Source organism: Carettochelys insculpta, chromosome 8 (assembly GCF_033958435.1).
Source record: "Carettochelys insculpta isolate YL-2023 chromosome 8, ASM3395843v1, whole genome shotgun sequence".
Taxonomy (NCBI): Eukaryota; Metazoa; Chordata; order Testudines; family Carettochelyidae; genus Carettochelys; species Carettochelys insculpta.
This window is the reverse complement of record NC_134144.1, coordinates 72,892,190-72,919,758: the sequence shown is the minus strand read 5'-3', so window position 1 is coordinate 72,919,758 and position 27,569 is coordinate 72,892,190. Positions and strand designations below refer to the sequence as shown.

The 27,569-nt window shown below is 56.9% G+C and overlaps 1 protein-coding gene across 14 annotated transcripts in view; it reads left to right on the top strand.

The window, feature by feature from the left end:
- Positions 1-23,314, top strand: part of TNS1 (tensin 1) — a 245,809-nt gene extending 222,495 nt beyond the window's left edge. For all 14 annotated transcript variants that reach the window (XM_075001459.1, XM_075001457.1, XM_075001452.1 and 11 more), the window contains 10 exons: positions 600-1,453; positions 3,687-3,773; positions 7,094-7,225; positions 8,017-8,109; positions 10,580-10,657; positions 11,440-11,511; positions 12,617-12,785; positions 14,227-14,295; positions 15,207-15,239; positions 17,205-23,314. In XM_075001459.1, coding sequence (XP_074857560.1) covers positions 600-1,453; positions 3,687-3,773; positions 7,094-7,225; positions 8,017-8,109; positions 10,580-10,657; positions 11,440-11,511; positions 12,617-12,785; positions 14,227-14,295; positions 15,207-15,239; positions 17,205-17,349 — 1,732 coding nt within the window. In that variant the 3' untranslated portion in view covers positions 17,350-23,314. The remainder of the gene's footprint in view (positions 1-599; positions 1,454-3,686; positions 3,774-7,093; positions 7,226-8,016; positions 8,110-10,579; positions 10,658-11,439; positions 11,512-12,616; positions 12,786-14,226; positions 14,296-15,206; positions 15,240-17,204) is intronic.
- Positions 23,315-27,569: the final 4,255 nt, after the last annotated feature.

The window sequence follows — 27,569 nt, the reverse complement described above, 5'->3', positions numbered from 1 at the left end:
CACAAGGTGCCCTGGGACTAAGCGACGTGCACCCGCAGGGGGCCAGCAACTCTCGCATGCAGGGGTGAGCCTGGTGCAGAGCAATGTCAGTGGAGAGGGTCCAGGGAAGAGCAGCAGGAATGACGGAAGGTCTAGAGAGCATGAGCTCCGAGGGACGACTGAAAGAACTGGGCTTGTTTAGCTGGGAAAGGGGAAGACTGAGCGGGGACATGACAGCGGTTTTCAAGTACCGAAAAGAGTGTTCCAAGTCAGAGGGAGAAACCTTGTTCCCCTGGGCCTCTGAGGACAGGACGAGGAGCAAAGGGCTTAACCTGCAGCAAGGGAGGTTGAGGTTGGACATTAGAAAAAACTTCCTACCTGCCAGGGTGGTTGAACGCTGGGGTAAGTTGCCTGGGGAGGTTGTGGGATCTCCAACCCTGACGATATTTAAGAGCAGAGTTGGATAAATATGTAACAGGGATGGTCCAGATGCTCCTTGGTCCTGCTGTGTGTGCAGGGGACTGGATTCAATGACCTCTCGAGGTCCCTTCCAGTGGAGTCTTCTGTGGTGCCTGGTCGTGATTCTGGGAGAAGCTGAGCTGTTCTCTTGCCTTTCTCAGGGTGTCGCTCCGCAGCTACCCATCTCAGAGCAGCGGCCCCAGCGCCATCACGCCCCCGCGGCCCTCGGCCGACTCCAGCTTCCAGTCGGTCAACACGGCCCCATCAGCGCACAGCAGCTACCAAAATGCCTCGCCAGTGCCCTTCCTGGGCCCCGTCTCTGCGAGCCCCGAGTACCCCGACAGCCGCGCCAGGGCGCAGCAAGAGGCCTGCATGAGGCCACAGGCCCAGGTCAGCGTGGAGGGTGTCCACACCCTGCCAGGGAGCTCTCACCCCCTCCAGAGGACAGTGGCCACCAACACGCCACCTAGCCCCAGCTTTGGGCGAAGAGCGCTCACTCCCGGCATGGCAGCTGCTCCTGGGAGCCCCGGCCTGGGCAGACACCCTCTGGCTGTGACCCCGGGCAGCCCCGGTCTCGCTAGGCACCAGGCCGTGAGGGCAGGCAGTGCGCCGGGCACGCCGGGCAGCCCCAGCCTGGACAGGCACCTCGTCTACGTCTGCTCCACCCCGGAGGAGCAGCGTCCCACGCTGTCCCGGCAGAGCAGTGCCTCCGGGTACCAGCCCCCGTCCACGCCCTCCTTCCCCATCTCCCCGGCCTACTACCCCGGAGTGAGCAGCCCACAGTCCTCCTCCCCCGACTCCACCACCTGCCGGCAGGGGAGCCCCACGCCGCTGCCGGCGCTGCCGGAGAAGAGGAGAATGTCGGCCGGCGAGCGGTCCAGCAGCCTGCCCAACTACGCCACGGTGAACGGCAAGATGGCCTCACCCGTCTCCAGCGGCATGTCCAGCCCCAGCAGCGGGAGCAGCGTGGCGTTCCCGCACACCCTGCCCGACTTCTCCAAGTTCTCGATGCCAGGTAAGGGCTCGCGGGGTCCTGGGGCCAGGCCGGGCAGAGGCCGGCAGTGCTGGAGGACACGGTTTCCCTGGAGGCCAAGTGCTCTGCCGCGAGGGTGCTTCGTGCCGCATGGCCCTGCTTCAGAGCGGCCTCTCTGGGCATCGCCCCCAGCCCCTGGTGGGCCTTCGCTGATTGATCCCCTGAAGGCTCTCGGCCTTCCCTGGAGAGCCGTCGCCCTCAGCAGGGCGTCTCCCTTGGGTGGCTTCTGCCCTTAGCTGCGAGGCTGACCTGGAGATACACCCGGAGGCCCTGGCTTAGTCCTGAGTCCTCACCCGGGCGGAGCTCCCGTTAGCTTGAGGAAGTGCCATGGGCTTGGGCCCCCGGCAACTCTCTGATGGGCTTGGAGCCCGTCAGCACACCGCTTCCTCCGCGCCTTCTGCAAAGCACACACCATGGTCCTGCACTCAAGCCTGGGGTGCTCGACACAGTGCCTTCCTCCCACCAAGGCTGCGCGAAACGCTCCTTCCCGGGGGACTCAGGCTTTCCCCCAGCGAGAGCACTGGCTGGTCCCAGCACTGCTGGCAGGCATGCCACTGCCCTGCGACTGTCCTCCATCCAGCCTCCTGCATGCAACTGCCCCGCGGTTTTCAGGGCTGCTGGGAGCGGCAGAGCTGCTGTGATTTACTCCCTACAACAGGGTATATGCGTATACAGAGGTGTCACCGCTGGAGTCCAAACCTCCCCCCGCCGCCATCTGTTCTTTTCCTGTTTCGAAAATTAGCTGTCTGAATGAACCCAGGAAAATACGGTGGTCATCAAAGGGGGAAACAGCCCGTACGCTTTATGGAAAACGTTGCACGCAGTGAGATCAAAGCAGCTCAGTCTGGGGGATTGCTTTTCCTGGCTGCCTGCTGTGCAGAGGGGAATTCAGCCCTGTCTGGATACGTCCTTTGCAAAGGGGCCCCGTTGACTTCACTGCATGCTGTGTTGGCCGGCAGGCACCTTTTGAAACCAAAAAGCTGTCCTGTAGCACTTTAAAGACTAACAAAATAATTTATTAGGGGGTGAGCTTTTGTGGGACAGACCCACTTCTTCAGATCATAGCCACACCAGAACAGTCTCAATTTTCAAGGCACAGAGAACCAAAAATAGTAATCAAGGTGGACAAATCAGAAAAATATTATCAAGGTGAGCAAATCGGAGAGCAGAGGGGCAGAAGGAGGCGGGGAGTCAAGAGTTAGATAAAGCCAAGTATGTATAAGAGCCCCTATAATGAGCTAGAAAATTCCCATCCCGGTTCAAACCACATGTTAATGTGTTGAATTTGAATATAAAAGAGCGTTCAGCAGCCTCTCTTTCCAAACTGTTGTGAAAATTCCTCTTCAGTAAGATGCAAAACTCTAAAGTCATTAACAGAATGGCCCACTCCATTAAAATGCTGGCTGACCGTTTTGTGGATCAGGATCGTTTTTATGTCTGTTTTGTGCCCATTAATTCTTTGTCGAAGAGAGTTTGAAATCTGTCCAATGTTCAAAGGATCTGGGCATTGTTGGCACACGATGGTATATAGGATGTTAGTTGGGGAACATGAGAATGTGCCCGTGATTCCAGTGATGGGTTCTCCAAGTGGGTCTGTCCCACGAAAGCACATCACCTAATAAATTATTTTGCTAATCTTTAAAGTGCTACTGGACTGCTTTTTTGTTTTGATCGTATATAGATGAGCACGGCTATCTCTCTGTTACCTTTGAAACCAGTGCAGCTACCTAAGTTGCTGGGCCTGTGTATTTATCTGGCCAGCAAGTCTTTTGCATGGACAGCTTCTTTTTAAACTCTGAGCGTCCTGGGTCATCTCCATCCGGTCACAGCCCGTTGCAGAATTGGGTCTGTTGCCATGTCCGACCCTGCTCTGCCAAACTCCTGCACGCATGCTTAATTCTCAGTCCCGGCGTATCCCCGGTTACACCAGTGGGCTTGGAACGATAAGGGTAGTGCGTAAGTGTTTGCTGGCTCTGGGAAAGAAGGGCGCCCTTGTGAGCTCTAGATGGAATGAGTTTGGGGCTAGGCAATTTGCAAAGGTTAAGGGAGGATTAAGATATTTCTGCTTGCAAAGAGATGCTGTGAAGTGAGACCCGGAAGAGCTTCTGTCCCTGGCCTGGTCTCAGGGAGGGCTGCACTGTGACAGCCCCTGGCTGTCAATCTGTCTGGGACTTGAGTGCTTTCCTTGATGGTTCCTCTCCTTCCCCTCTCTCAGACAGCAGCCCCGAGACCCGGGCCAATGTGAAGTTTGTCCAGGACACCTCCAAGTATTGGTACAAGCCGGAGATTTCCAGGGAGCAGGGTGAGTTGCTGAGCCAGCTCCGGTGAGAGAGCAGCAGCACAGGCTGAGCGGACGGGATTGGAAGCCAGTGTGCTCCTGTGCGGAAAAACCATATGGGTTACTCCTGGCCTAGGTCCTTGTGCCCTTATCCCTGCATTATAGCAGCACTCTGCCTGGCCTGTCCTGTCTCAAGTTGGGGCTGTCTCCAGGGTTCCCTCTCAATTTTTTTCCATCCATAAGTGGAATAAATTTTGTTATGTGCACCCAAGTGTGTGCCGAGGTGCACCACCAACAGACACACATGCAGGTGGCTGTGGGAGCTCTGCTAATCAGCTGAGTGGCACCTGAATCTCCCCTGGGCGGCCGCCCCAGCACTCAGCTTATTCGTGAATTTATAAACTTCCATCACATCCCCCCTTAGCCAAGCTGGAAAGTTCCAGCCTTACTAATCTCCCTTCATACGGAAGCTGTTCCGTACCGCTCATCATGTCTGTCGTCCCTTTTCGGGCCGTTTTCCAATTCCACTATATACGTGCTGAGGAGAGGCGACCACACCTGCTCACAGGACTCAAGAGGTGGCCGTCCCAAGAATTCACGTAGTGGCAATATGATAGTCAGTCTGATGCTCTGTCCCATTCTTCATGAGTCCCAACATCCAGTTTGCTTTTTCGGCTGGCTCCGCACACTGAGTGGGGGTTTTCAGAGAACCGTCCACAGTGACTCCACGATCTTTTTCTCAAGCGGTAACAGCTCATTGAGACCCATCATTTTGTGTGTCTAGATGGGATTGTGTTTACCAACGTGCATTGCTTTGCATTTGTCTACATTAAACTTTACCTATCCTTTTGTGGCCCAGTCACCCAGAAAGATCCTTTTGTAGCTCTTCTCAGTTGTAGTATCTGCCAACTTTGCCACCTCACTCTTGACCCCGTCTTTTAGATAATTTATGTGGAAGAGGGTTGGTCCCAGGATAGACCCCTGGGGGACATCTCTCACCTGTCTGAAAATTAGTCCTTTATTCCTACCTACCCTTTGTTTCCTGTCTTTTAACCAGTTACTAATCCATGAGAGGACCTTCTCTCTTATCCCAGGACCGCTTATTTTGCTTAAGAACCTTTGGTGAGGGACCTTATGAAAGGCTTTCTGAAAATCTAAGGATCCCCCTTGTCCACATATTTGCTGACCCCCTCAAAGGGCTCTGGTTGATTGGCAAGGCATGAGTTATCTTTATAAAAACCTTTCCCTCCAAGATTATATTCGTCTATATGTAAAGCAAATGGACCCAGGTCATCAGCAAGCAGGAAGGAACTTGGGACTTTAGGGGCTCATGCCATGAGCCAAAAACTGATGGGCTCTTAGCTAAGCCATCAGAGTTATATCTGTGTCTGAAAATTCTATTCTCTACTCTAGTTTCAACCAGTTTCCCTGGTAATGACATTTGACTTACCTGTCTGTAATTGCCAGGATCGCCACTGGAACCCTTTTTAAAAACTGGCATCACATTAGCTATCCTCTAGTCATTTCGTAGAGAAGATTTAAAAGGTTGCAAACCACAGTTGGTAGTTCTGCAGTTTTATATTTGAGTTCCTTCAGAACTCTTGGGTGACTGTCCTCTATTCCTGTGACTTACTACTGCTTAGTTTATCAATTTGTTCCCAAACCTCATCTAATGACACCTCAGTCTGGGACTGTTCCTCAGAGCTGTCACTTCAAAAGAGTGGCTCAGGCTTGGGAATCTCCCTCAAATCCTCAATCAGAAAGACCAATGCAAAGAAGTAATTTAGTTTCTCTGCAATGACCTTTTCGTCCTTGAGTTCTCCAGTCAATAATTCACTGGTTGTTCAGCAGGGCTGCTGCTTCTGATGGACTTCAATGTTCTTTTTTTGCTATTACTCTTTAAGTCCTTGCTTGGCTGTTCTTCAGATTCTTTTTGGCCTCCCTCGTTATATTTTTACCCTTCACTTGCCAGACTGTGCACCTTTCTATTTACCTCACTCAGCTTTAACTTCCAAGCTCTGAACGCTGCGTCGTTGCCTCACTCTGCTTCTTTTACATTGTTGTTCAGCCCCCTTGGCAGGTGTTTGGTTTTATTTTTATGGTTTTTAAATGTGGGGGTACAGCAGGCCCTTGCTTTGCGTGGACTCGACTTACGTGTTTTCATATTAATGCGAGTCGAGTCTGGGGGGGACCCTATTTTCCTGCATCCCACTTCTCCACTTAACCCTGCACTGCTGCCCGGGTCAGGGGTTCTTTGGAGGCAGCTCCCTGGCACTGCAAAGCCAGGGCAGAGAGGGGCAGGCAGGGCTGGAGCTGCCACTGCCCGAGCAGCCCTGGGGCCAAGCTGCGCCGCGGCTGGGGGGTGACAGGGGCACCATGACTGCTCTGTCTGGCCCACAGCTGGAGCATAAGGCACCTGACTGCCCCTAACCCAGCCCCCGCCCACCTGCAGGGGGAGCTGGAGCTGCCGACTGGAGCCCTGGCTCCAGCTCCCTGCTTCCCCCAGCCAGGGGAATTCAGGGGATCTCCTTAACCCCCCTAATCTGTGCAAAATTTGATTTACGGGGAGGTTGCCCAGGACGCAACCTCTGCATAGATCAGGGGTTTGCTGTATACATTGGAGCCTCTACTGTGGCCTCTTTAAAACGTTTGCATGCAGGGGACTCACTTTTGGCACTGGGGCTTTTAATTTCTGCCTAACTAACTTCCCCAGTTTTGCTCTGTTGCGATGGCGCTGAGAGAAATGCTCAGCCACAGGCCAGAGGGCACTGGGGTCTTTTATTACTTTCCTGAGTGCGCTCGGTCAGGGGGCGTAGCTCTTGTCTGCTTTGGGGGGTCGGGGCGATAGGCACGGGGAGGCGCCAGGGAGCTTGCAGGGGAGTTGAGGGATGACAATCAGGGTAGCAGCGGAGACAGCTCTTGTTGCCGTTGTCCTGGCTGGGTCCGGCCCTGTTTGCAGCGGCGTGCCCTACTTTGCGGGCAGCTTGCCACAGAGGACAAGCTTGGAGAGGCCGGGCGGCTGTTTGGGGACCAGATGTGGGGGACAGGAAAGAGTTCTTTCAGAGTGGGTTTGCAAAACAGGCCGTCGTGTAGCGCCTTAGAGACTAACACTTGTATTTATTAGGTAATGAGCTTTCCTGGGTACGAATGGGTCCCCCGCAGGGCCTGGGTGGCGGTAGGTCCCATACCAGATAGGACTCCCCCGGCCTGCCTCTCGAATACCCCGAGAGCGACACGGCACGCCTGGCCCGTCACAGCACTCTGCCTTGGCTGGGCGCGTAGCTGTGTGCTCGCCAGAGCCGTCTCGGTGCTTGTGCTCATTGCTGTGCTGCTTCCCTTCCCAGCCATCACGCTGCTGAAGGACAGGGAGCCCGGAGCCTTCATTATCCGCGACAGCCACTCCTTCCGGGGCGCCTACGGGCTGGCCATGAAAGTCGCCTCTCCGCCTCCCACCATCCTGCAGCAGAACAAGAAAGGTATTGTCGCCCACGCGCCCTGGCCGGGGAGCAGCTGACGCTCCCTCCATTGTGCTGCCGGCAGAGCACGGGGGGCCGGGGGCAGCTGGGTATGTGCTGAGGCATCAGAACTGAGGGCAGCGCAGGGCTCTGAGCTCTCGGCTGGCCCGAGCCGAAGCCCGTGGGAGCCTTTCCACTGAGTGGAGTGAGTTTGAGGCCCCGCCCGAGGCTGTGTGTGGCTCTGTGCCCCTTTGCAAAGAGCCCTGGACCCCTTTCTGTCTCCAGCTGCCCTCTCTGCACTGGGGGTGCAGTGTCTGGCCCAGTGGTGGGAAACCTGTGACCCTCAAGGGTTCCGCCTGCGTGCCCCCTCCCTGCCTGGGCTGCAGCGTTGTCATCTGCAGTGGAGTTCCCTAGGCCGGGCTCCCGTCCCACCTACCCCAGTGCGAACCAGTGAAGTCACTGCAGTTAGCCCGGTCCCTCCAGACCCTGCCTCGCTCATGCAGCCTACGGGCGGGGGGCTGAGAGGGCGTCCCCGGCTGGCTGCTGGTGCCTTTCTTTGTGACTCCTTAGCTTCCCTGCTCCCTCTGGAGCCCCTGGCCCCGTGGGGAAAGCAAATGGTAGCAGAGCACAGGGCAGCTGCCATTAGATTCACGTGGGCCTGCTCCCCAGAGCCTGGGGCCGCAGTCACCCAGCGTGCACAGAGGGGCAGTGGGACGTTCCCCTGCCGGGCAGGCCCCAGCCCCCGCTGTCCTAGGAGGCTGGTTCCAGGAGGGGCCGGGAGCCGGCCGTGACGCTGTCTTCTCTCCCGCCAGGCGATATCGCCCACGAGCTGGTGAGGCACTTCCTGATCGAGACCAGCCCGCGAGGGGTGAAGCTCAAAGGGTGCCCCAATGAGCCCAACTTCGGTAAGTGGCACGAGCCTCTCCTCCCCATCCACCCCCAGGACACGTGGGCGCCCACGGCAGGGGGCAGAGGTACCGATGGGAACTGCCAGAGGCACAACTTGGGAAGTTGCCGTGTGTGCGGAAGAGTCAGTAACTGCGGCACCTGCCAGGGGCTTTTCGGCACACCGGCTGGCCGGCCCGGTGCCAGGAGGGCTGGGGAGCAGGTGTCTGAGTTAGTTGTTAGCTCCAGAACACCCCAGCTAGCAAACCCAGCCTGTAATGCTGCCAGGAGAGTCGCGAGAAGGGGGAGCTCGCACGTGGCCCACGCTTCCCACGGCTGCTATTTCACCTGTGGATTCGGAGCAGATGCCAAGAAACCTCACAGGCAGGGCCACGGATGTGCTCATGTAACCGCCCGCAGGTTACGCCTGGGACCTGTGGAGTTTAGTGCAGGAACTGCTATAGGTTGAGCTGAAAACCAGCAGTCTCCCAGCTACCACTAGAGAGAGTCAGTCTTTCTCTTCGTGGTCTCCAGGCCACTAGCTGGGACAGTGGCCCATAGGCGTGCCAGTTACACGCACACACACACACGCGCCCTCCAAACACTAACACAAATTAACGAGGGGTCCAGAGGTCGGGTGCTCTGCTGGGGTGGCTGGTTTTGGTTGGACGTACGCCTGGAGGCTTCATCCCATGACACAATCTTTCATTCAAGATTTATCTTTAATTCCCATCGGTTCTAGGACAGTGCTGGAGAGTTGGCAGCCCAGTTCTCTGGGCTCCGGGGGGCACAGACGGCCTTCCCTTTTAGATCGAAAGGGGCTGGAGGAAAAGCCTAAGTACAATTGAACGCAGACTTACAAACAAGCGAGTTACAAACTGAGCAGCCAGCCGCGGAGCGCACTGGGAACCGGAAGAACATAGTCAGGCAGCTGCAGCAGAGAAAGAAAAAGGGATACAGCACAGTGCTGTGTTAAATGTGAGCTACTGAACAGAGCCACTGCATTCATTACGGTTGCCGTCCGGGTGTCGGCACAAACACTGCAGATTATTAAATCTCACAGCACAGTCACCACTCTAGCCCCTCATCCAGCCTTGATGCTTGTGACGGTTTTGTGTTCAGTTGCGGCAACAGAACAGTCTGATCAGTGTCACTTCTTGCTCACAGCCAGTCTCTTGGCTCCAAGCTGTTGTGTTAATGGAACATTAAGCTGGCAGATCTCTGGGGACTTCATCTCCGCCACCAACTCCTTGTGTTACCCTGGCCAAGTCACTTAATAGTTCTCTGCCTCGGTTTCCCCATCTCACGTGAGTGGCGAGGAAACATTCACCACTCTCTGGACAGTGCCTGAAGTGTCAGGAAGGAGAAACGCACTAGCCCTGATACACCTGGAGCTCATGCAAAGCCAGAGAGAGTCGCAATCTCTGTGCTCTGGGAAAAAAAGAAAATTCTCCATCTATCTGGGGGGGAAAGAGGGTGGGGATCACACCCCCTGCTCCACAAAACTCCGCCCCCTGCTGCATGGGACTCCGCCCCCTGCTCCAAGGTGGGTTTGAATGCCAACATCTCCTGGCTGGGTCACCCATTCTCTTTGCACAGGAGAGAGGAGGGTTAGCTGCTAGCTAGGGCAGGGTGGCTGATTCCTGAGGCTCAGCAGCCAGGTCTGGAGATGGGATTGCTAGGGACTCTTAGGGCTGGATGTTGCACGACCCCTCTGCAGACCAAGGAGAGCCTCCTTCACCGGTAGCCTCCAGCTGAAGCTTGGTATGACGGGCCCAGACAGAGACTGATTCCTCTGTAACCAAGCGCCCAGAGGGGATGGAGTTCAGGGTCCCACATCCCTCATCTAAAAGTCAGTGACCTTCAACTGTGCCGACCGGCGTGTGGGCTGGGCAGCCGATTGTCCAGCGTTAACTTGGGCTGGGTGTTAAAATCATCCACGGACACAGCCCAGCTGGGTTTCAGGGCTGAGACGGGTCTGGACCTGGCCTCGCCCTGAAAGGGAGGAAAACAAGGCCCTCGCCCTGGAGAGTTTGCTGAGTAAAGGGGCTGAGCTCCAGGGCAGAGGCTGGCAGGAGACACTGCAAAGCCCAGACCTGGCCTGGTCGCTGGGTACCCCCCTTACTGAGGCAGTGCCAGGGATTCACCGTTCCCTGTAAGCTGAGCGCTGGGGCGGCCACGCAGGAGAGATTCAGGTGCTGCCCAGCTGATGAGCAGAGCATCTGCAACTGCCAGCCTCTGTTTCTATGGTGGTGCACATCCAGACCTCCCTTGGTGCACATAATAAAATTTATTCCACCCAGGGATTGAAGCAATGAGGAGGAACGCTGCCAGGGCACCCGTGGAGTCAGCCTGAGTAAGGGCTCTGAGTGTAGGCGAAAGCGACCGGGTGGGGAAACCCAGTGGATGACTGGCTGGGTGATGGAGGTGTGCCAGAGCCCAGCCTCAGCGTAAGCACTGAATGTGGTCCCTGTCTGGCTCTCTCCCTAGGGTGCCTGTCTGCTCTGGTGTACCAGCACTCCATCCTCCCTCTGGCGCTGCCCTGCAGGCTGGTCGTTCCCGACCGAGGTAGGAGGCACAGCCCCGTGCCGCATGCACAGGGGAATGGGCCCTGGGCGGTGGGACCTGGGGCTGGATGGCTTTTTCACCTCGCTCAGCCCCGAAGGGCAGGACTGGAAAGCTTCACAAGAGGGAAAATCCCTCAGAACCCTGCCCTGTAGCTGTGTTTCCCAGGAGGTGTTGGGCACTGGGGTTCCTTCGTGCCCATCTGCCAGGACCCCAGCTCATCAGTCAGTGTCCCTCCGTGGCAGCAGGGGCATGTTCCGGACCCATCCAGCTCATCAGTATTACCTGTAGGAGCACAGGGCCTAGGGGGAGTTGTGGACTGTCACGGCGGCACCTGGGCCCTATGGCGATGGATAGGGTCCCAACAGGCCCTGCGTCTTGGCAGGGGCTTGGACCAGCTGACTTTTGTGGTCCCTCCTAGCCTATGATTGTCTGAGTGGGCCCCCCATTGTGCAAGGTGCTGCATAAACCCAGAACAAAAACAACTTGCAGTCCCTCCTTGGGACCTCAGCCCCCCGAATCCAAGCCCCCGCAGCCCCTGCCCGCACCCTGAGCACTGCACAATTACTGACACCCAGAGGGCGTCGGAGGTGCGTGAAAATGAGCTCCAAGCCCACGGCTCCCCAGGGGCGTTGTTCGTCCATCACCCAGGCGCCTGGCTGGGTTGCCCCCGCTGGGGTGCGCTGGGGGAGTCCCGGCGTGTCTCCGCCAGCGCAGGCCTGCAGAGGTGACCCATGAGCCAGTGTTCCGGCGACGGTGACTCACCACCCGTCCTTTCCTTTCAGATCCCACGGACGAAACGAAAGAGGCGTCTGCGGCCGCCAGCTCCACGACAGACCTGCTCAAGCAGGGAGCGGGTGAGTGGCCCAGCTGCCTCTGTCATCCTAACTGCTCTGCAGCCCCAGGGCACAGCGAGAACCCAGCAAAAGCGGAGCGGTGTTGCTCAGAGCCCTGGCCTCCAGCCTGCGTCCCATGCCAGCCCCGCGACTGCACCCAGGAGGCAGCTCGCCAGGGCTCTGTTAGGCTGAGCAAGAGCCAAAGATTGGGAGAGCTTGGGAGCCTCGGCCCCTCCTGTCGGAAGGGCCGGAAGGAATTGCTGAGCATGGGGGCGGCTTCCTCACCGAGGGCCGCTGAAGAGAGGTGATGCTCGGCTGTACCCGGGGAAGGGCGGTCTGGTGACTGGAATATGCATCCGAGAGCCAGGCCGCTTGGGTTCTCGTCCTGCCTTGTCCAAGGCGTGGGGTCTGCTGGCACCTGGCCCAGGGAGCCAGGACTCCTGGGTTCTCATCCCAGGTGTGTCGCTGTGGGGCTTCCCCTCTCAGTGCCCAGGGAGGAGGCTGTTCCTGCTCTGGGTGGGGCTCCTTCAATGGCCCTGAAGAGCTGCTGCCCAGCAGGGAAGGGCCCAAGCCCTGGTATTTGGATCCAGAGCTTGGTTTTCAATCCCTTCCCCGATCTGGGGCTGTTGGGAGAAAGGATCCTGCTGCAGACCCTCAGGCCTGACCTGCCGCTCCTCTGGGTTCCCCACAGCCACACATGCAGCTCCCTCTGCTGTTCTAGTCCTGGGCTGCCCCGGACAGGGCTGTACAGGTGCCCCACTGCTATGTCAGTCTGGGCCCCCCCCCCCAATTCTAGCTCTGCTTCAGTCCTAACCCTCAGCCCTTCCTGGGACCCCACGGCTCTGCTGTGCCCCTCGCTCCGACCTGCAGCCTGCCACAGCCCTATCCACGGTCCCCTTGCAGACGGCTCTCCTGAGGCCCCCCTGTGTTTGGGGCTCAGACAGGCTTAAGCAGGAATAAAGCCGTAAGCCTCATGTCCGCTCATGATCGGAGAGGGGGAGAACAGCCCCCGCCCTCTCCAGCCCTGGCCGCCCCTAGGAGACAGACAAGGAGCAGCTTCCAAGGAGGTGGCCCTTGTGTGGGCTCCTGGCCCTTCCCCTCACACCCCTCCGTGTCTCCCTTCCAGCCTGCAACGTGCTCTTCATCAACTCGGTGGAGATGGAGTCGCTGACGGGCCCGCAGGCCATCACCAAAGCCATCAGCGAGACGCTGGCCCTGGAGCCCACGCCCACCGCCACCATCGTGCACTTCAAAGTCTCCGCGCAGGGCATCACCTTGACGGACAACCAGAGAAAGTAAGAGCCCTGCACGCGGTACGCCCCAGCCAGGCGGCCTCCCAACCTGGCGGATTCCTTTCGCCTCATCACTTCCCACGGTGGTGTGTTTGTGTCCTGCTGGAGGAGTCCCCAGAACAGGCTGGTGGGAGAAAGCTAGAGGCGGAGGCGGCTGAAGGATAGCCTGGCTCTTAGGAGTGACCACAGGCAGGGGTGGAAGTGTTGCCCAGTGGTTTGGGTGGCCACTGGGGAGGTAGAAAACCTGGGTTCAATCCCTAGTTGTGCTGAATAGAACATGACCTGCTTTGAATTATTGTCTTTGCGCCAGCTTGGGCTGCAGTAGGAGGATAAATGCACGGAGGCCATGAGATGGTCAAGTGGCAGGGGCCAGGCGAGTACCGCAGATTCCTGCAACAATGTGTTGGGTGTGTTACAGCTGCTGTAGCTCCCCTTTTTAGGGAGCTGGGATTTCTTTCTGTAACGGAGCTGAGACAGAGACAGATCTGAACGGGAACCAGCTCTACCTGTAAGCTGAGTGCTGGGGTGGCTGTTCAGGGAGAGATTCAGGTGCTGCCCAGCTGGTTAGCAGAGCACCCACCGCCGGCAGCATGTCTTGATGGTGGTGCACATTGGCACATGGCTCAGTGCACACAACAAAATTTATTCCGTCCCAGAATAGAAGAAGTGAGAGGGTTAGCTCAGTGGTTCGAGCATTGGCCTGCTAAACCCAGGGTTGTGAGCTCAGCCCTTGAGGGGGCCAATTAGGGATCTGGAGCAAATGGACTAAAAAAAGAATCTGTCAGGCCTGGTGCTTGGTGCACTGGGCGTATTGACCTCCCAAGGTCCCTTCCAGCTCTGTGAGATGTGAATCTCTGTATAGCCGCATAAACTTCGCTGGAGACTGGTTGGCCTGGGAAACGGGGTCCGATCCAGGTCTCATTCCAGTTCCTGCCCCAGAAGAGTCACTGGGTTTGGGGGCTGGATCTCTCTGTCTCTTTGGATTTGTATATTTAAGCGAGTTGGACACTGTCTTTACAAGGCCCCATGCTGTATGGGCTCCTTGCTGGGGCAGCCTGAGGATTTGCCCCCCGCTGCTGGCCATGCTGCGGAGGCCACATGCACTGGGGGAGCACACAGCTGGCGTGCCAGCGTTACAGGCCAGCACCGAGACCCGCCCCTGCTCAGCTGCCGTAAGGGGCAAATGCTGCCGGGGACGGGCTCCTGGGAGGATCACTCTGTGTCTGCTGGCTCCCAGGACAGGCCCTGTTGGCTCAGCTCTGCCCCATCTCCTGCTGTCAGCGGACAGCTCCCTGCCCCGGCGTGCAGAGGCATGGCCAGGCAGAGTCCCAGCACTGTGCTGTGCAGACCCTGGCGAGGGCGAGCAGGCAGGACGGGGATGGCTATGGGATGCCAAGCAGAGCCGGGCCTCACGCGCTCCCCATGGCCTCTGCTTGTGTTTCAGATTGTTCTTCCGGAGACACTATCCCCTCAGCACCGTCACCTTCTGCGACCTGGACCCCCAGGAGCGAAAGTAAGTGCTGGGCCCCCCAGCTCCGGAGCGGGGCGGTGGGTTCGCAGAAGGGGTGTGTGTTTGTGGTGGGGTGTCAGAGCCTTGGCTGGCTGCGCTCCGCTGGCTTTGGAGGGGTGGAAGGCGGGACAGCATTGAAATGCAAAGGTACTTGCTATCTGCCAGGGCAGCCCACCCGCAGCCGGGAGTGTGAGCGGTGGCCGGCAGACGCCAATACCAGCTGCCATCAGGCGTCGCTCTTGCTTTGGGCCCCTTTGAATGCTGGGCCCTGCGGCAGCTGTGGCCTTTAACCCCGACGCCAGCAGGCCTGCCCACGGGGAATCTCTGGCATCATGGTGGTGTCAGGCCTGGAGGTCTATCTGATGGATTTTCTCTAGCCTAGCTCTGGGCTGGGCGCAGGAGTCCTGAGCGAGGTTCTCTGGCCAGGCCACATGGGTCACTTGTGGTGTTAAAACCACGGAAAGCTCCTTCCCAGCCAGGGATCTGGGCTCACCAGCAGGTCACACCAGAGTCCCGTATCCAATCCCGGTTCCACCCCTGGGGGCTGTCAGCGGTGGCCCAGCCGCTGGATACAGGATGATATGCCTAGCTTGGGCAGCCACTTATCAGGAGAGCCTGACCCGGCCATTCCTGCTGGGCAAGGGATCCGTTTTCAAAGGGGAGGGGAGGAGCAGAGTGGCTTTAACTTCACTTGGGGAGTTAGGCACCGAAGTGCCTCTGAGGATCGGGGCCTTACTGCCTTCTTTTCCCACACCCCACACTCAAGGCCTTATTTAGAGCTTCTGAAAGTCAGGCTCCGAGAGTGACTTTGCAACTGGGGCTTGGCCAGAAACGATGATGCTAACAAACGAGTTCGGGGCCTTCGTCCCGGGGGAGTGGAGCAGTAAATCCCTGGGGTTGTTTTCTCCCTGCAGGTGGACGAAATCGGACAGCGGAGGTCCTGCAAAGTAAGTGCCATGCATGGAATTCTTTGCTGCTGGTCGCGGTCCGGCCGCTGGGCTCTGGAGGCTGCCCGCTGAGCAATGACGCAGACAGGCAAACCAGACCAGCCACAGAGGCTTCTCCGAGCCCCTTTCATCCAGCAAACCGGGCATCCCGACGGGGCCGGGGGGCAGGAATGGGCACGCGGCAGAGTTTGCTCTGCCCTGAAAGGATGTGGCCTCCTCTCAGTGAAAGCCTGCCTGAGAGTGGCTCTTGGGTCTGGCCACGGTGCAGCTGGCGGTGCCGGGGGGCGTGACGGCCGTTTTAATTCCCACGCTCGGCGTGTTCTCGCAGGGGACGGGGCATACGCTGGCTCTGCAGTGCCCCCTCCGGCGCTGGTCAGCCCAGCAGGCAGCGGCCTCGTCCCCTGGCAGGCAGGTGCAGGGCCGTGGCTGTTGCAAGGTTCGCGTGTTGTACCGGGGTAGCGGGACGCTGTCGGTCGCGGCCGGGCGTCGTTTCCCGTTGCCGTGTGGGACCGTAAGAACCAACCCCAGAGTCCGGAGGAAGAGCCCTGTCCCTGGGCAGGGCCAGTGGGACGCGCCCCGGGCGCGGGGTCCTGTTGGAACGTGTCCCTAGAGGGGACCTTCGTTTGGCTGAGGAGTGGGACTGGTCCTGCCCCACAACCTGCCCAGGCTTTTAAGTCTCCTCTCTCCCAAAGTGGCTGAGCGATGCAGCTCCGAGTCACAGCCCTCAAGGACAGCAGTACCCAGACCTCCTCCCGGCCTGGCCAGGGCAGCACGTCCCCCAGCTGCCGGGGTTGGGGGCTCTCGAATTAGAAGTGGCCCAGCACGGTGCCGGCTGATGCGCTTTCCCCTCTCAGCCCGGATTTAGAAACCGGCTTTAAAAGAGCGAATTCCAGAGGCCGCTTTGTTTGTACGACGGATGGGGGGATTTTAACGGGGCCGGACGGCTCCTCTGCTCCAGCACCAGCAAAGCCCCTTCCCTGTCCACGTCCAGCCAGGGAGCTGAACCGTCCAGGGGAAACGGCCCCCAGCCTCGGCCTTAGCCTCTTAGGCGACCCTGGGAGAGGGCTTGAAGGTGCGGGATGCACTCGGGCCCGCCAGAGGCTAACCCTAGCAACCCGAGTCCGGCCTGCAGCCGCTGATTACCGCCCCCGGCGTAGGGGAGCCAGGTGCTCGAATACGCTCGTGCTTGGAAGCATGGGGCCATGGCTGTTTTGCAGTCCGTTTCTTGGAACTGTCATGATGAACATGTCAAAGGGCCGCAGGGAGCCACGCTGGGCCTTGCTAAGATCCAGGCACCTCACCTGGCTTGTCTCCTCCAAACGCCGCCCCCTCTGACAGGCCGCACGGGGTGTTCAAGGGAGGTCGGGCACCACATGTGTGCTAACACCAGGCCGGAGAGGGAAGGAGCTCCCCTGGGCTTTGAAGGGGTTGTTAGCAGCTGGGCGCTTCTGGGCTGGGCTGTGGCAGAGAATGGGGAGATGGGCCTGAGCCGAGCTGAGGGACTGGGGTGGAGACGGCACGGCTGGAGGACAGAGGCGAGGCAATGGCCAGTCATGGACAGGGTTGCACTGGCAGCCTGGGGGTCACTGGGGCTGACCCAGGCCTTGTGGGGAGCTGAGATCCGGGTCCCCACATCTGCTTTCATGGCCTCCCAGGAACGTGCTGCTTAGCAAGGTACAGACGCCAGGGCCCCGCAGGTAGCTCTGAGGCCTCATTCAGCGAGTGGCTCTTCCCGAGAGCTGCTTCCCTGACCCTGGGACTGGCCCCCTTGGGACAGAGCTGGGTTTGAATCATGCCCGGGGGCCGGTCACTTTCTGGGTGCGGTTTTATGCCTGCCATGGGCTGTCAGTAGACACCCGTGTGATGACACGGACTCCCGTTTCCCATCCGTTCTGGGGGCGTGTAGCCCCTCTCCCCCAGCTGGCTTGCTCTCTGATGCGCCTTCTTTCTCTGTGACCCCACCAGGCTCTTTGGCTTTGTGGCCAGGAAGCAGGGCAGTACCACCGACAACGTCTGCCACCTCTTCGCGGAGCTGGATCCGGACCAGCCAGCCGCCGCTATCGTCAATTTCGTCTCGCGGGTCATGCTGAGCTCCGGCCAGAAGAGATGAGCTGCCAGCCGGCCCCGGGGGCCGCTCGCCCTTGAATTTTGGAGGAGGACTTGGAGTTGATCCGAGAAGGCGCGCGAGGAAGTGCATGCGTGGGAGTGGGAAGTGGATTCGGGGGAAAAAGGTTTGAATTGGGGAAGAAAAAAACCCCACCCAACCGTAACCAAACACAGCTAAAGGAAGCACCTTTCCCGTCGCAGGGCGGTGCAGCGGCCGGGAGTCAGAGGAGTGGAACTGGGCTGGCTCTTGAATCAGTATCTCCCCCGGGGGGCTTTCCAGAGGCCAACTGACCCCCAGTCCCAGTGGGAATGTTCGTGGCCCTGCCCCTTGAACATCCACAGCTTTGCTTGCAAATGTCAGTCGGAGGAAATAACACCCAGGGCTACATGGCCCCGATTGGAACCGCTGACCCAGGGGCTGCGGTGGGTTCTGTCCGTCATGGGCAATTTTGACGCTTTGTTAAGGGATCTGCTCTCGTTCAGAGAGGAGTTAATCCGGGGCAGCTCTCTGGCGTGTGTTACGCCGGAGGTTGGACTAGACGCTCTCCGTGGTCCATTCTGGCCGTCCAACCTGTGCGCTGGGGAGGTGGTTTTCCACCTGTGCTCTGAGGACTCCAGGAGGCTCGATGGACAGGGTGAGATTTCCAAAGGGGGGCTGCCCCTCCGTTTGAAGTTGTTTAGGTGTCTGCAAATGAAAGCAGGTTGAAACCCGCTGTGCTCGAGCGATCAGGCAGGAAAACAAAAAATTGGTCAAAGCCCTTTTCATTTTCCCTTCTCCAAGATCTGCAACTCCTGTGTCTCAGAAGCGTGTGCAGGGATGGGTCATACCGATCTGTTCACAGCAGAGGGGTCTGTATATATATATATAAAATCAGTTGCCAGCTAGCAACTCACTTTGGTCTCAGGGCTGCGTGCCACAGCCTGCCAGGATTTCCTGGCAGCAGAAGGGAGAGAACTCAGATCCTCCTGCTCCAAAGAGTGCAGGATCTAGGCCACTTGAGTATGGTTAGCACTATGGGGTCTAGGACACATAGGAGAGCAGCTCTGGTTCCGTCCAGTAGAGGGCAATGGTGAGTCAGATGCACTCGGCAGTTCTCGTCCACCAGCAGAGCTCACAGCAGCTTGTCCTTCACTCGCTGCATTCAGGAGCCTGCTTTCCAGAGCCGGGCTTCACCAGAAAGAGCTTGTAGGCCATAGTCCAGCAGGTCTGCAGTACCAGAGCACCTTAAGACCGTCACCTTAAGGACTAACAGTCTGGAAGCTGACTTGGGTCTGGCTGAGCCTGGGCCCTACTCCTTTGGAAAACCTACCAGCAGCTTGCTGACTGCAGGGGCGTTTGGCTGCACGAAAGTCAAATAAATATAAGGAGGACGGACGTGTTTTGGGAGCTCCGGCTGAGCCAAAAGCTGAGAGCTCCCCCGGCCGGATTGGGTTCTCAGATGCTCTGCCCTGCGGAGAAGTGGAGATGGGTGTGCATTGCGGTTTAGACGCGACTTAGTAAGCATAAGCTTTGCTTTTGCTTCCAGAGGGCTCAAGGCCCAGCTCTGAAATGCCTCAGGCCTTGCACTGAAATGCTAAGTCATGGCAACAGGTAGCAGCCAGCATTGCAAAAGTGGGGTGACTAGATTAGGCAAATTCCTCCAGGATCTCCTGTCTGCTTGGGCCTTTCCATAGAGAACAAAAAGGTGTGGCAAACAATGTGCATTGCCCCCCTGTCCCCAGATGGGGCTCTAGTCCTCTGCCTGACTTCGCAGTGGGCCCCAGGGGTGATCCGCGTTCGTATCTGGCTTTATGTAGCTCCGGTGAGAAAAGAGCCCCCAGAGGGCAGTCTGGGGAGCTGAGATGTTTTCCCTCCTCCCTGGGGAATGGTTGTGTAGTTGGCCAGGTAAAATGATGTGGGTTTTATGCCTTCTTCTGATATTGGCCAGTTCTGGGGGCAGGGTTGGAAGGACCCCCTTGTTCTTCCTGTGCAGTACATCCTATGGGTGTATTTTTCTTCCCCTAACACTGAGTTCCAGTTAGAGCTGAGACCCAATCTGAGAACATCCTGCAACCCAAACACTCCTGGTACTGGGGGCTTGCCAGACCCAGGTCTAGAAGGAGCCGCAGCTCACACCCAGCTCTGAGGCACCCTAAAATGTTGCATCGGCCTCCAGTCTTCCCAAGCCCCTCTGGGCTTTTGGGAGGTGCAGTAAACAGCTTGACTGGCTCGGCTGTGGCCAGAGCTGTCAGGGCACGGGGAAGACAGGAGCCGGGAGAGACAGGTCTTTTCCTGGGTGACCTTTCAGTGCATGGTTCTGTGATACAGGCTGTCTGCTCTGAAGACCAAAAAGCACCCCAGAGCGAAACACCAGTGAAAGCATCACCATTACCGGGATCCCCCCAGAACACAGCTCCCTCCCACCGAGGCAGTTTCCTGATATATATAATATATAAGAAATATACTGAAAAATACTGTAAGCTAATCAAATTTTTAAAAAGGGTTGAATTTACACAAAACTATTTATTTTTTGCCATATTCCTGTCTGTGTATCTTATCCCCTCCATTATATACGGCTCCCCATATAGGCTCCAATCTGTATAACTCACCTAGAGCGGAACGATTTATGGTTTATTTCGGTTATGCTAGTGACGTGGGCAAGAGAGGGCAGCGTGTGATTGCCCAAGGTGCAATGTGTCTGATTTTGCCCCCGCCCCACCGCAACAGCCCCCTCCTCTAACTCCGCCCCTTTTCCCTGTGGAACGTGGAGATTGGCTAGCGGCTGGAGCAAATTAGCCTATGAGGCGTGTGAGTGTTAAACCGTTGCCGAGCAACACGAGGGTTGGCGGCGGGCGCGGGTGTGTGCGGACGTGTGAGTGTGTGTGAGGACCGTTGGTTTGTCGTCTCGTTTTTGGAGACCGTGGGAGGGTTAGCCTTGCATCTGAGAGGTGCTGGGAGATGGGTACTGGGCCGGCCGGGGTGGGAGTGGTCATGGTCTGACACCCTCCAGGGCTCTGTGGTCCAGCCCACCCCGTCAGGTCGGAAGTTGAGATCTTTATGTTTTAAGCTGTTTAAAAGAAATTCCCTCCTTCTGCAAAATTCAAGCAAGAGGAACCCCTCACTGTAACCTCCTCACCTTGCCATTAACCAATTAGATGAACACTGTGTTTATAGATATTTAAATATATAAAGGTATATTTTTTGAAAGTCTCTATTTTTCAGCCTTCCTTTTTCTCACTGCTGAAACTAATTTTATTATTTTTGTTTAAAGCTGAGAGCCATATTATTTCTACCCCCCCCGCACACACACTTAACCCGTGTTAAGGCATCCAGCAGTCTCTTTAACAATCACGGCAGATACCTGATAGTAGCAGAACACTTGCTTTCACCTGTGGCCGGCGGAGGCTCAGTTGCTAACTCGTTAGCCAAGGTGGAAGATGTAGTTAGACCTTGTCAGGATTTCTAACGCTAAAATCACCACTGATTATATTTTTAATACAATGCTACGCATCTTGCCAATGAAATAGGCAGGTGTTTTCCAGCTTCCATTGAAAACCTTTAAAAAAAGTTGCAGTTTATGGGTAACTTTCTGGTGTCCCTGTTTTCCCCAGCCAAACCGTCAGCTTGTGTAATATCCCTGAAGCTATCACGATATCCATGAAGCTCATGCACCAGGCAAAAACCTAGCTTCACCCACCAATGTTTATGTTTTCCTTTCCTAAAAGGACTGGGAGGATTCTTCCTGGTTCAGAAATGCGGTCACCGTACTTGAGTTCCATGCTGACGCCTCTTAGTAATCCCACGGCTGTTTTTTCAGCAGCAGATGTAATAGCTCACTCACACACTCACACGCACACCTCCGCCACACACGAGGAGCTGCGTGTAGTCTTGCCAAAGATTTCCTTGCAAATGCACTTTCCCCAGTGGTTTCATTTGTTTCGTAAATGTCAGGTGTGTGCCCTTTCCCCCTCGCCCCTCCGCCTCCAAGAACCTCTTTGCTGTCGGTTTTGTTGCGTGTATCAGTAAAAGCCGATTCCCGGAGCGGCCGGCTGATGTTCATTTTATGTAACTCTATATTCCAGCAGAGCTGAAGATTCTGAAAATAGTTGACACAAGATAGCCTGGTTTCTTTAGCCACAGACTGAGTGCTAACAGCAGCAGGTCCATCAGCTTCCCTCTGGCCAATCCTGTCCTTCCCTTCTTCTTTGTGAAATACCCCCGGAGACAAAGCCGCATGCAGTGCTTGCTTGTGTCTGGTGGCATTTCCAACAAATGGCCGATGGTGTCTCCTCCATATTTTACTGCTCAGTAAATTCCCTCCCCACCTTCCCCAGCAAGAGAGATTGGAATGTCTTTTGGATTCTGCCTTAGAGCCCCTGAAAGTCGATGGACGGCTTCCCATTGACTCAATCTTGAAAATACAAACATCTGTCAAGTGCGCTGCCGGCCTTCAGTCTGAAGGCATCCGTGCTGGATTGGAGCCAAGCTGTGCCTCGCTCCTGATTTGCCAACGGGCTAGCCAACAATCCCCTAAGCTTCAGGCCACTTTGGCTCTACATCCAGGGTGCATTGATCGGCCATCGTTCCCTTGATCTATACACCGGAGTTAGGTTTTGGGATCTCACCTGGAGCTCCGGTTAAGTTAATATAAAATCAGAGTCTGTTCAAGGCAGCATCCTTCTGTCCCTGGAACTGAACTGGTTCAGAGTGTCAGTAAAGGCAGAACCTTCTCCGCTGAAGACCTTTCCTCCTCACTTCCATGCACACTTCTCTCCTGGCTCTGGCTGGGATTGGAGCTGCCAGGAGAAAATCTCTTCCCCCTGCATGTCAGCTGAGTGTCCCAATACCTATTGACACCACCCATGCGTGTGGGGTTCCCCAGTTCAGTTTTTCAGCTTAACGAGGCGTGGGTGAAGTAATTGAACTTTTAGGAGTTTATTGGAACCAAGCCTGTTTCCAGATTCCCCCTACCCTGGTTAATGTCTTTCCACTCCATTCCATCCCCGCATCCAAATCTGGTCACGCAAACAGGACCTACCCAGGTACAACAAGAGAAGTCAATGTAACAGAAGCCCCACCCTCCAATCCCCTGGAGAAAAAAGCTGCCTCAAACTCGAAGCCAGGGCAGCCGGTTTGGATCCCGGGAATCAGAACGACTCAATTAAATCATCACACCTGGTTGCTCCCAGCTGCAGTACAGATATACCCCACACTCCCGCTGAAATCCAGGCCAAAACTCTACTGCTACAGAACCCAAATCTGTGAGGTTAATGCTCGTGAAGCACGTTGCCTGCATCCTTCAATAGGCACAGCAGGTGTGCAAAGATTATTTAGAAAACAAAAAAACCCAATCTCATAAATAAGCCGGATGTCAAAAACCTGCCAATCAAACCACCAGGAAAATTGTGCAGCAAAGTGGGCTGTTTTTTTGTTTGTTTGTTTGTTTTGTTTTGCAAACACATTGGATTTTTTTTTTTTTTTTGGTTTAAAATCACTCTTTTTTCCATATTTCATTTGATGTTGTGTTGCTGTCGATTTGGGATTGTTACAAATGTCTTTGCTAATCAGCATCAACCAACAGTTTAAAATAATTTGCCTTCTGTTTGCATCGTGCCAGGGTTTTTATTTTTTAGTAGAAGAACCACTGAAGAGGAAAACCAGAAATTCCCATTTTGGTGTATTTGTATCGGTGGAAATCTATGTTGTGTTTTTCATCTTTGTGCCCGTAACTTTGTCACTTCTGTAAAGACTACCGCTGTTACTCATTGGCCATGTGTGAATGTGCCCTACTTGCTCGCCTGGCCTTCTTTCTCTCCTTTGTACAGAGGGCTGTTTTTTTGCAGTTCATTGTATGGCTTTATAAGCGATAAAAGAAACAATTATCTATAATATACTGTTGCTTGGAATGCCGGCTCAGTGTCTGGAGCTCTGGAATTGTATCTCGAAATTTAAGGAAATACAGGAATAAATGCTCTGTTCTTTTTGCGCAGGGAAATCTACATGGTGGCTGTTTTTGGTCCTCCCTCAGTTGGCTCTCTCCTTCCAAGGTGGAAACTTGTTGTTATGGACTTGATGCTTGATGGTGGGTGTATGGGAAGGTAAACGATCTGTGCTCGATAGTCCCTCTTAAACCAGCAAAGTCTTCCAAAGAAAACAGCTACGATGACACGTGAAAAAGTGTTACGCGTGCAGCTTGACTTCCAGCATGCTCTCACTTTGTTTACCAGGGACATCACCCAGCCTGGAACGCTACGAGTGGTAACACCTGGTGGCTAAATAACATATTGCATCTAAGCATTATACTATGATATTTGACCAGGCCCTCAAAGTGGCTCCCAATGCTACTGTGCCCCCACCCCACCCCCAGTCCCCAAGCTCATACTCTGCCTATATTGCCCCGAAATTTACACATGACCTTCAGAGCAGCTGCCCTACCTACAAGACTGTGTGGTCAGCCTTTCCACCTTCCCTCCCCCAAGCCCTTGCTGGCTGCCCCTCCTGCCTCCATCTCATCCCTCCTTGACTCACTGCCCCTGCTGGATGTTCCCCCATTTCCCGCCCCCATCGCTGAGGGGGCCGGCCAGAAGGACCTGGCAGAGGAGACCTGGAAGGAGCTGCCCTTTGTTCTATGCTCTGTCCGCAGTGAAGCTTCCCTGCTGGGTGCTGTCACCACACAGGCCCAAGGTCATCCAAGGGATCCAGGCACCTAACTTGGGACTTAGGTACCTGAATACCCCGGAGGAGCTGGGCCTCAGTCCCCCAAGCCCCGGGGATGCCATGGGGCAGGGTGTGTGCCTGAGACTGTCAGAGTCGAGTCCCTGGTTACAAGACATGCAGTGCTTCAGGCTCCTTCCAGCCCCTCTCGAGCGCACCTCGAGTGCTGGCTCCAGCCTCTGGCAAGGCCCTGCCACTTGTGGGATGGATCTCGCCCTTCCTCCCCCCGTACTCCCACCGGCCCAGCTGTTTGGTGCCGAGAGCCCTTTCCTCCGGGAGCCTGTGCCAGCGACCGCTTACGGGGCCTCAGAATGGCTTCTTCGGCACAGGCTTTCTTCAGTCCCCCAGATGCTGAGCCGTCCCCAGGGGCGGGGTCTGGGGTAAGCCCCCCCCATGCCCTGCCCCTCCCCTGCTGTGCCTCCACCCTGCCCCGTAGCCCCATCTCCAGCAATGGGGCTGAGGGCTTACCCGGGGCTGGGGGTTGCCTGTGGTGCCAGTAGCCGGGGTACCCTCCCCATCACTGGTGCAGAGAAGCCAGGCGCATCTGGCCCAGAGGGCGGCACAGTAGGCCAGAACAGGCTGCCGCTCCTGCCAGCCACCTGGGCCAGGTAATCCCCTGGCCTGGCCCTGACCCCAGGTAGTCCTCCCCCTCCTGTCCAGAGCACCTTTGGGGCGGCCGCCGCAGGGCCTCTAAAAGCAGCGGGCCTGGGGCGGCTTCCCCAGCTCTGCCCAGAGGTGCCCAGGACGCAGCACAGAGGGCACACAGGGGCTTCGGGACACAGTCTTCCCTGGCACGTTTCTGGGCCGCGCACAGCGGCCTGCCCTGCTTCAGCCTCTCTGTCTCCCTGGGCCCCCACCGGCCCAGTGCTCCTGGCGAGCCTCCGGTTTGGCTAGGGAAGAATCCAGCTCAGCAGGCGCCTGAGCCCCCAGCCAGGGCGACACCCCCCCGGTGACTAGTCCCTGCTCAAGACTCATTTCCAGCAACTCTCCTCCTCCTCCCAGCAGCCGCTGTAGTTTAACTCTGCACTGGGGCCGAGCACGGGCATGCAGGTAGGGGAGCTGCGGCTGCGACTGACCCAGAACACGCCCCTCCAGCGCCACCCTGGCTGAAGAGCATCCACACGCCCCTCGCACGCCGCCCTGGTTGCCTGCGGCTTTCAAATCGCAGCTCCTCCACTCCTGCTGAGCGTGTGACCGCTCAGCGCCCCCCTTTAAGTGGTTTTAGTGCCGGGCAGAGACTGGCTGGCCAGCCCGGGAAAGCAGAGTCTCTTGTTACCCTGCAGAAGAGCAGCAGGGGCCGCAGGCCATGCCCGGCCCCACGCCCCGTTCCCTGTAAGCTGAGTGCGTGGGCGGCTGCCCAGAGGAGAGTCAGGTGCCGCCCAGCTATTGGTGGTGCGCATCTGTGCATGCCTCGGTGCACAAAACAAAGTTTAGTCTGCCCCGGGAATGGAAGAAATGAGAACACGGAGTCTAGCCTGTATCCCGCCTGGGAAGAGGTCGGTGGCTGGTGCTGGAACCGTTCGTGAGAATAACGGCGAGGGGGCCGGCTGCCTACTTCCCACCACGGGCCCACCCAGGCAGCCTGCTGCCCTGGGGGCCGATCACTCGACTGTGGCACCTTCCAGCTCCCCCGTGGTCGGGGCGAACGCGTGCCAGGGACAGCAGGCGTGGTCGGACGTTCGCTTGTCTGCTCGGAGACGCCTGAGGAAAGCGAAAGAGAAATCACCGTGGGCTCTTGTTGCTTCGTTATGGAGAATCCCCTCTGCGTGCCAACCCCAGCAATGCAGGGCCGGGCCAGAGTCAAGGACGTGTTTGCTGTGTCAGAAGGCGCTACGGCCTGGAATTAGGGAAAGGCCGAGCAGCTTCGCATAACTACAGCCAGCCTTGCGCAGGGGCTCTCCAGACCCAGTTAACCCCAGCCTAACCACTGCCCGCTCTCAAGTCAAACCTGGCAGGGGGATGGGCAGGATGGCTATTGAAGTTACTCCAACGTCTTGGTGGGGCACATGGAAAATACAGTAGATTCCCGAGATACACACACTCAAGTTGCGACTCTGAGTGGCGGGGAGCTGGCGCCTGGCTCCGGGCTGCCCGCCACTCAGGGGAGCTGTGAACCTGACCATGCGGCAGGGCTGGTCAGTGTCCTGACTCCTGTGAGTGGCCGGTGTGATGGGGTTCAGGGGCCCTCAAGCGCTGCACCCCAGCTGCAGGCAGGAGGGACTCTCACGCAGCAGGTAGAACGGGAAGTTTATTAGCTGACAGAGGCCCAGCTCAGCACAGAGGTGTCAGTGCAGCCAGCAGAGACAGTCATGCCAACCCGCCCTGGGGAGAGGAGCCCAAGGGGGGGCTACCTGGAGTCTAGCCTCCCCTTCAGGTAGTCCCCCCTTCAGCCCAAGCTGGCTGCCTTCCCACTCTCTCCCCAGCTTCTAACTGCCGCCTCCGATTCCACCCGAGCTCGGCTCCTCCCTGCTCTGTGTTCAGGTCAGAGGTGTTACCTGCCAGCCTAGGTTACAGCCCCAGCGGTCATCCTTAGCCCCTGTGAGCTGCTTTGCCTGTCACACACACATCCAGCCTGACTTTCTCACGCACCTCCACCCCCCCTACTCCATCACAGCGGCTGCAGGGAGCCTCCCCACCACTGACAGGAGCAGGGAAACTGACCAGCGCTGCTGCCTGAGTCAGTTTCTTGGCTCCCCCGAGTCATGCAAAATTTGACTTAAGCGGGATTGTGCAGGAACACAACCTCTGCGTAAGTCAGGGGTCTACTGTATCACTCCAGGACACTGCTGGGGGGTGGGGTTCCCAAAGGCTGTCATCAACTGCAGCCCGCACGCTCCGTAAGCCTAACGATCGGAGCTGTCAACACCTCAGCAGAGCAACGGTCCCCAGGCGGAGGTGGTGCTGGCGAAATCAGACCGTGCGATGGAATTGTGTTGTCGCTGCAATTTTTTTTTTATAAGAACAAAACTCTGCAGCTCTCGGCCGCCGGTGAAACGGCCCCAGCGCCCCCTCGGTGTTATCAGGGGAGAGCAACTTTTCAACTCTTAGAAGGGACGTCACACTTTTTTGGAAAAAAAAACAACGAAACAGCCGACGTGGGGGGAACCACCTTGATCCAATCTCCCCCCCAGCCTGGAACCCTGGCTTTCTCCCAGCTGATTCCCCAGCGCTGGGGAGCGCACAGCCAGCCCTTGGCTAGTCCATACCCCATGCTTCCTGATTGCATCTCTTCTCGGCTTGGTGACTGCAGCTCTCTTCGGTGTGTGACGGCTGCTGCTCACTCACCAGAGGAGACAGAGCTGCAGTCCCAGGGGCAGCAGGCGTCCCAGCTTCCTCCTCCCTGGCTGGCTGGGCCCACTTCCGCCCTGCGTGCTGCATTACTGAGAGCGATGGGCAAGAAATGGGCTCCCAGAACGGTTAATTATAAGATAAATGTCAGCCAAAGTGCCGGCTGCTTTCCTGGCGTCAGCACTCCTGCGCCGAGGCCCTTAGCATCCCCCAGGAGCTCTAAAAATACGACTGGCTGGCAT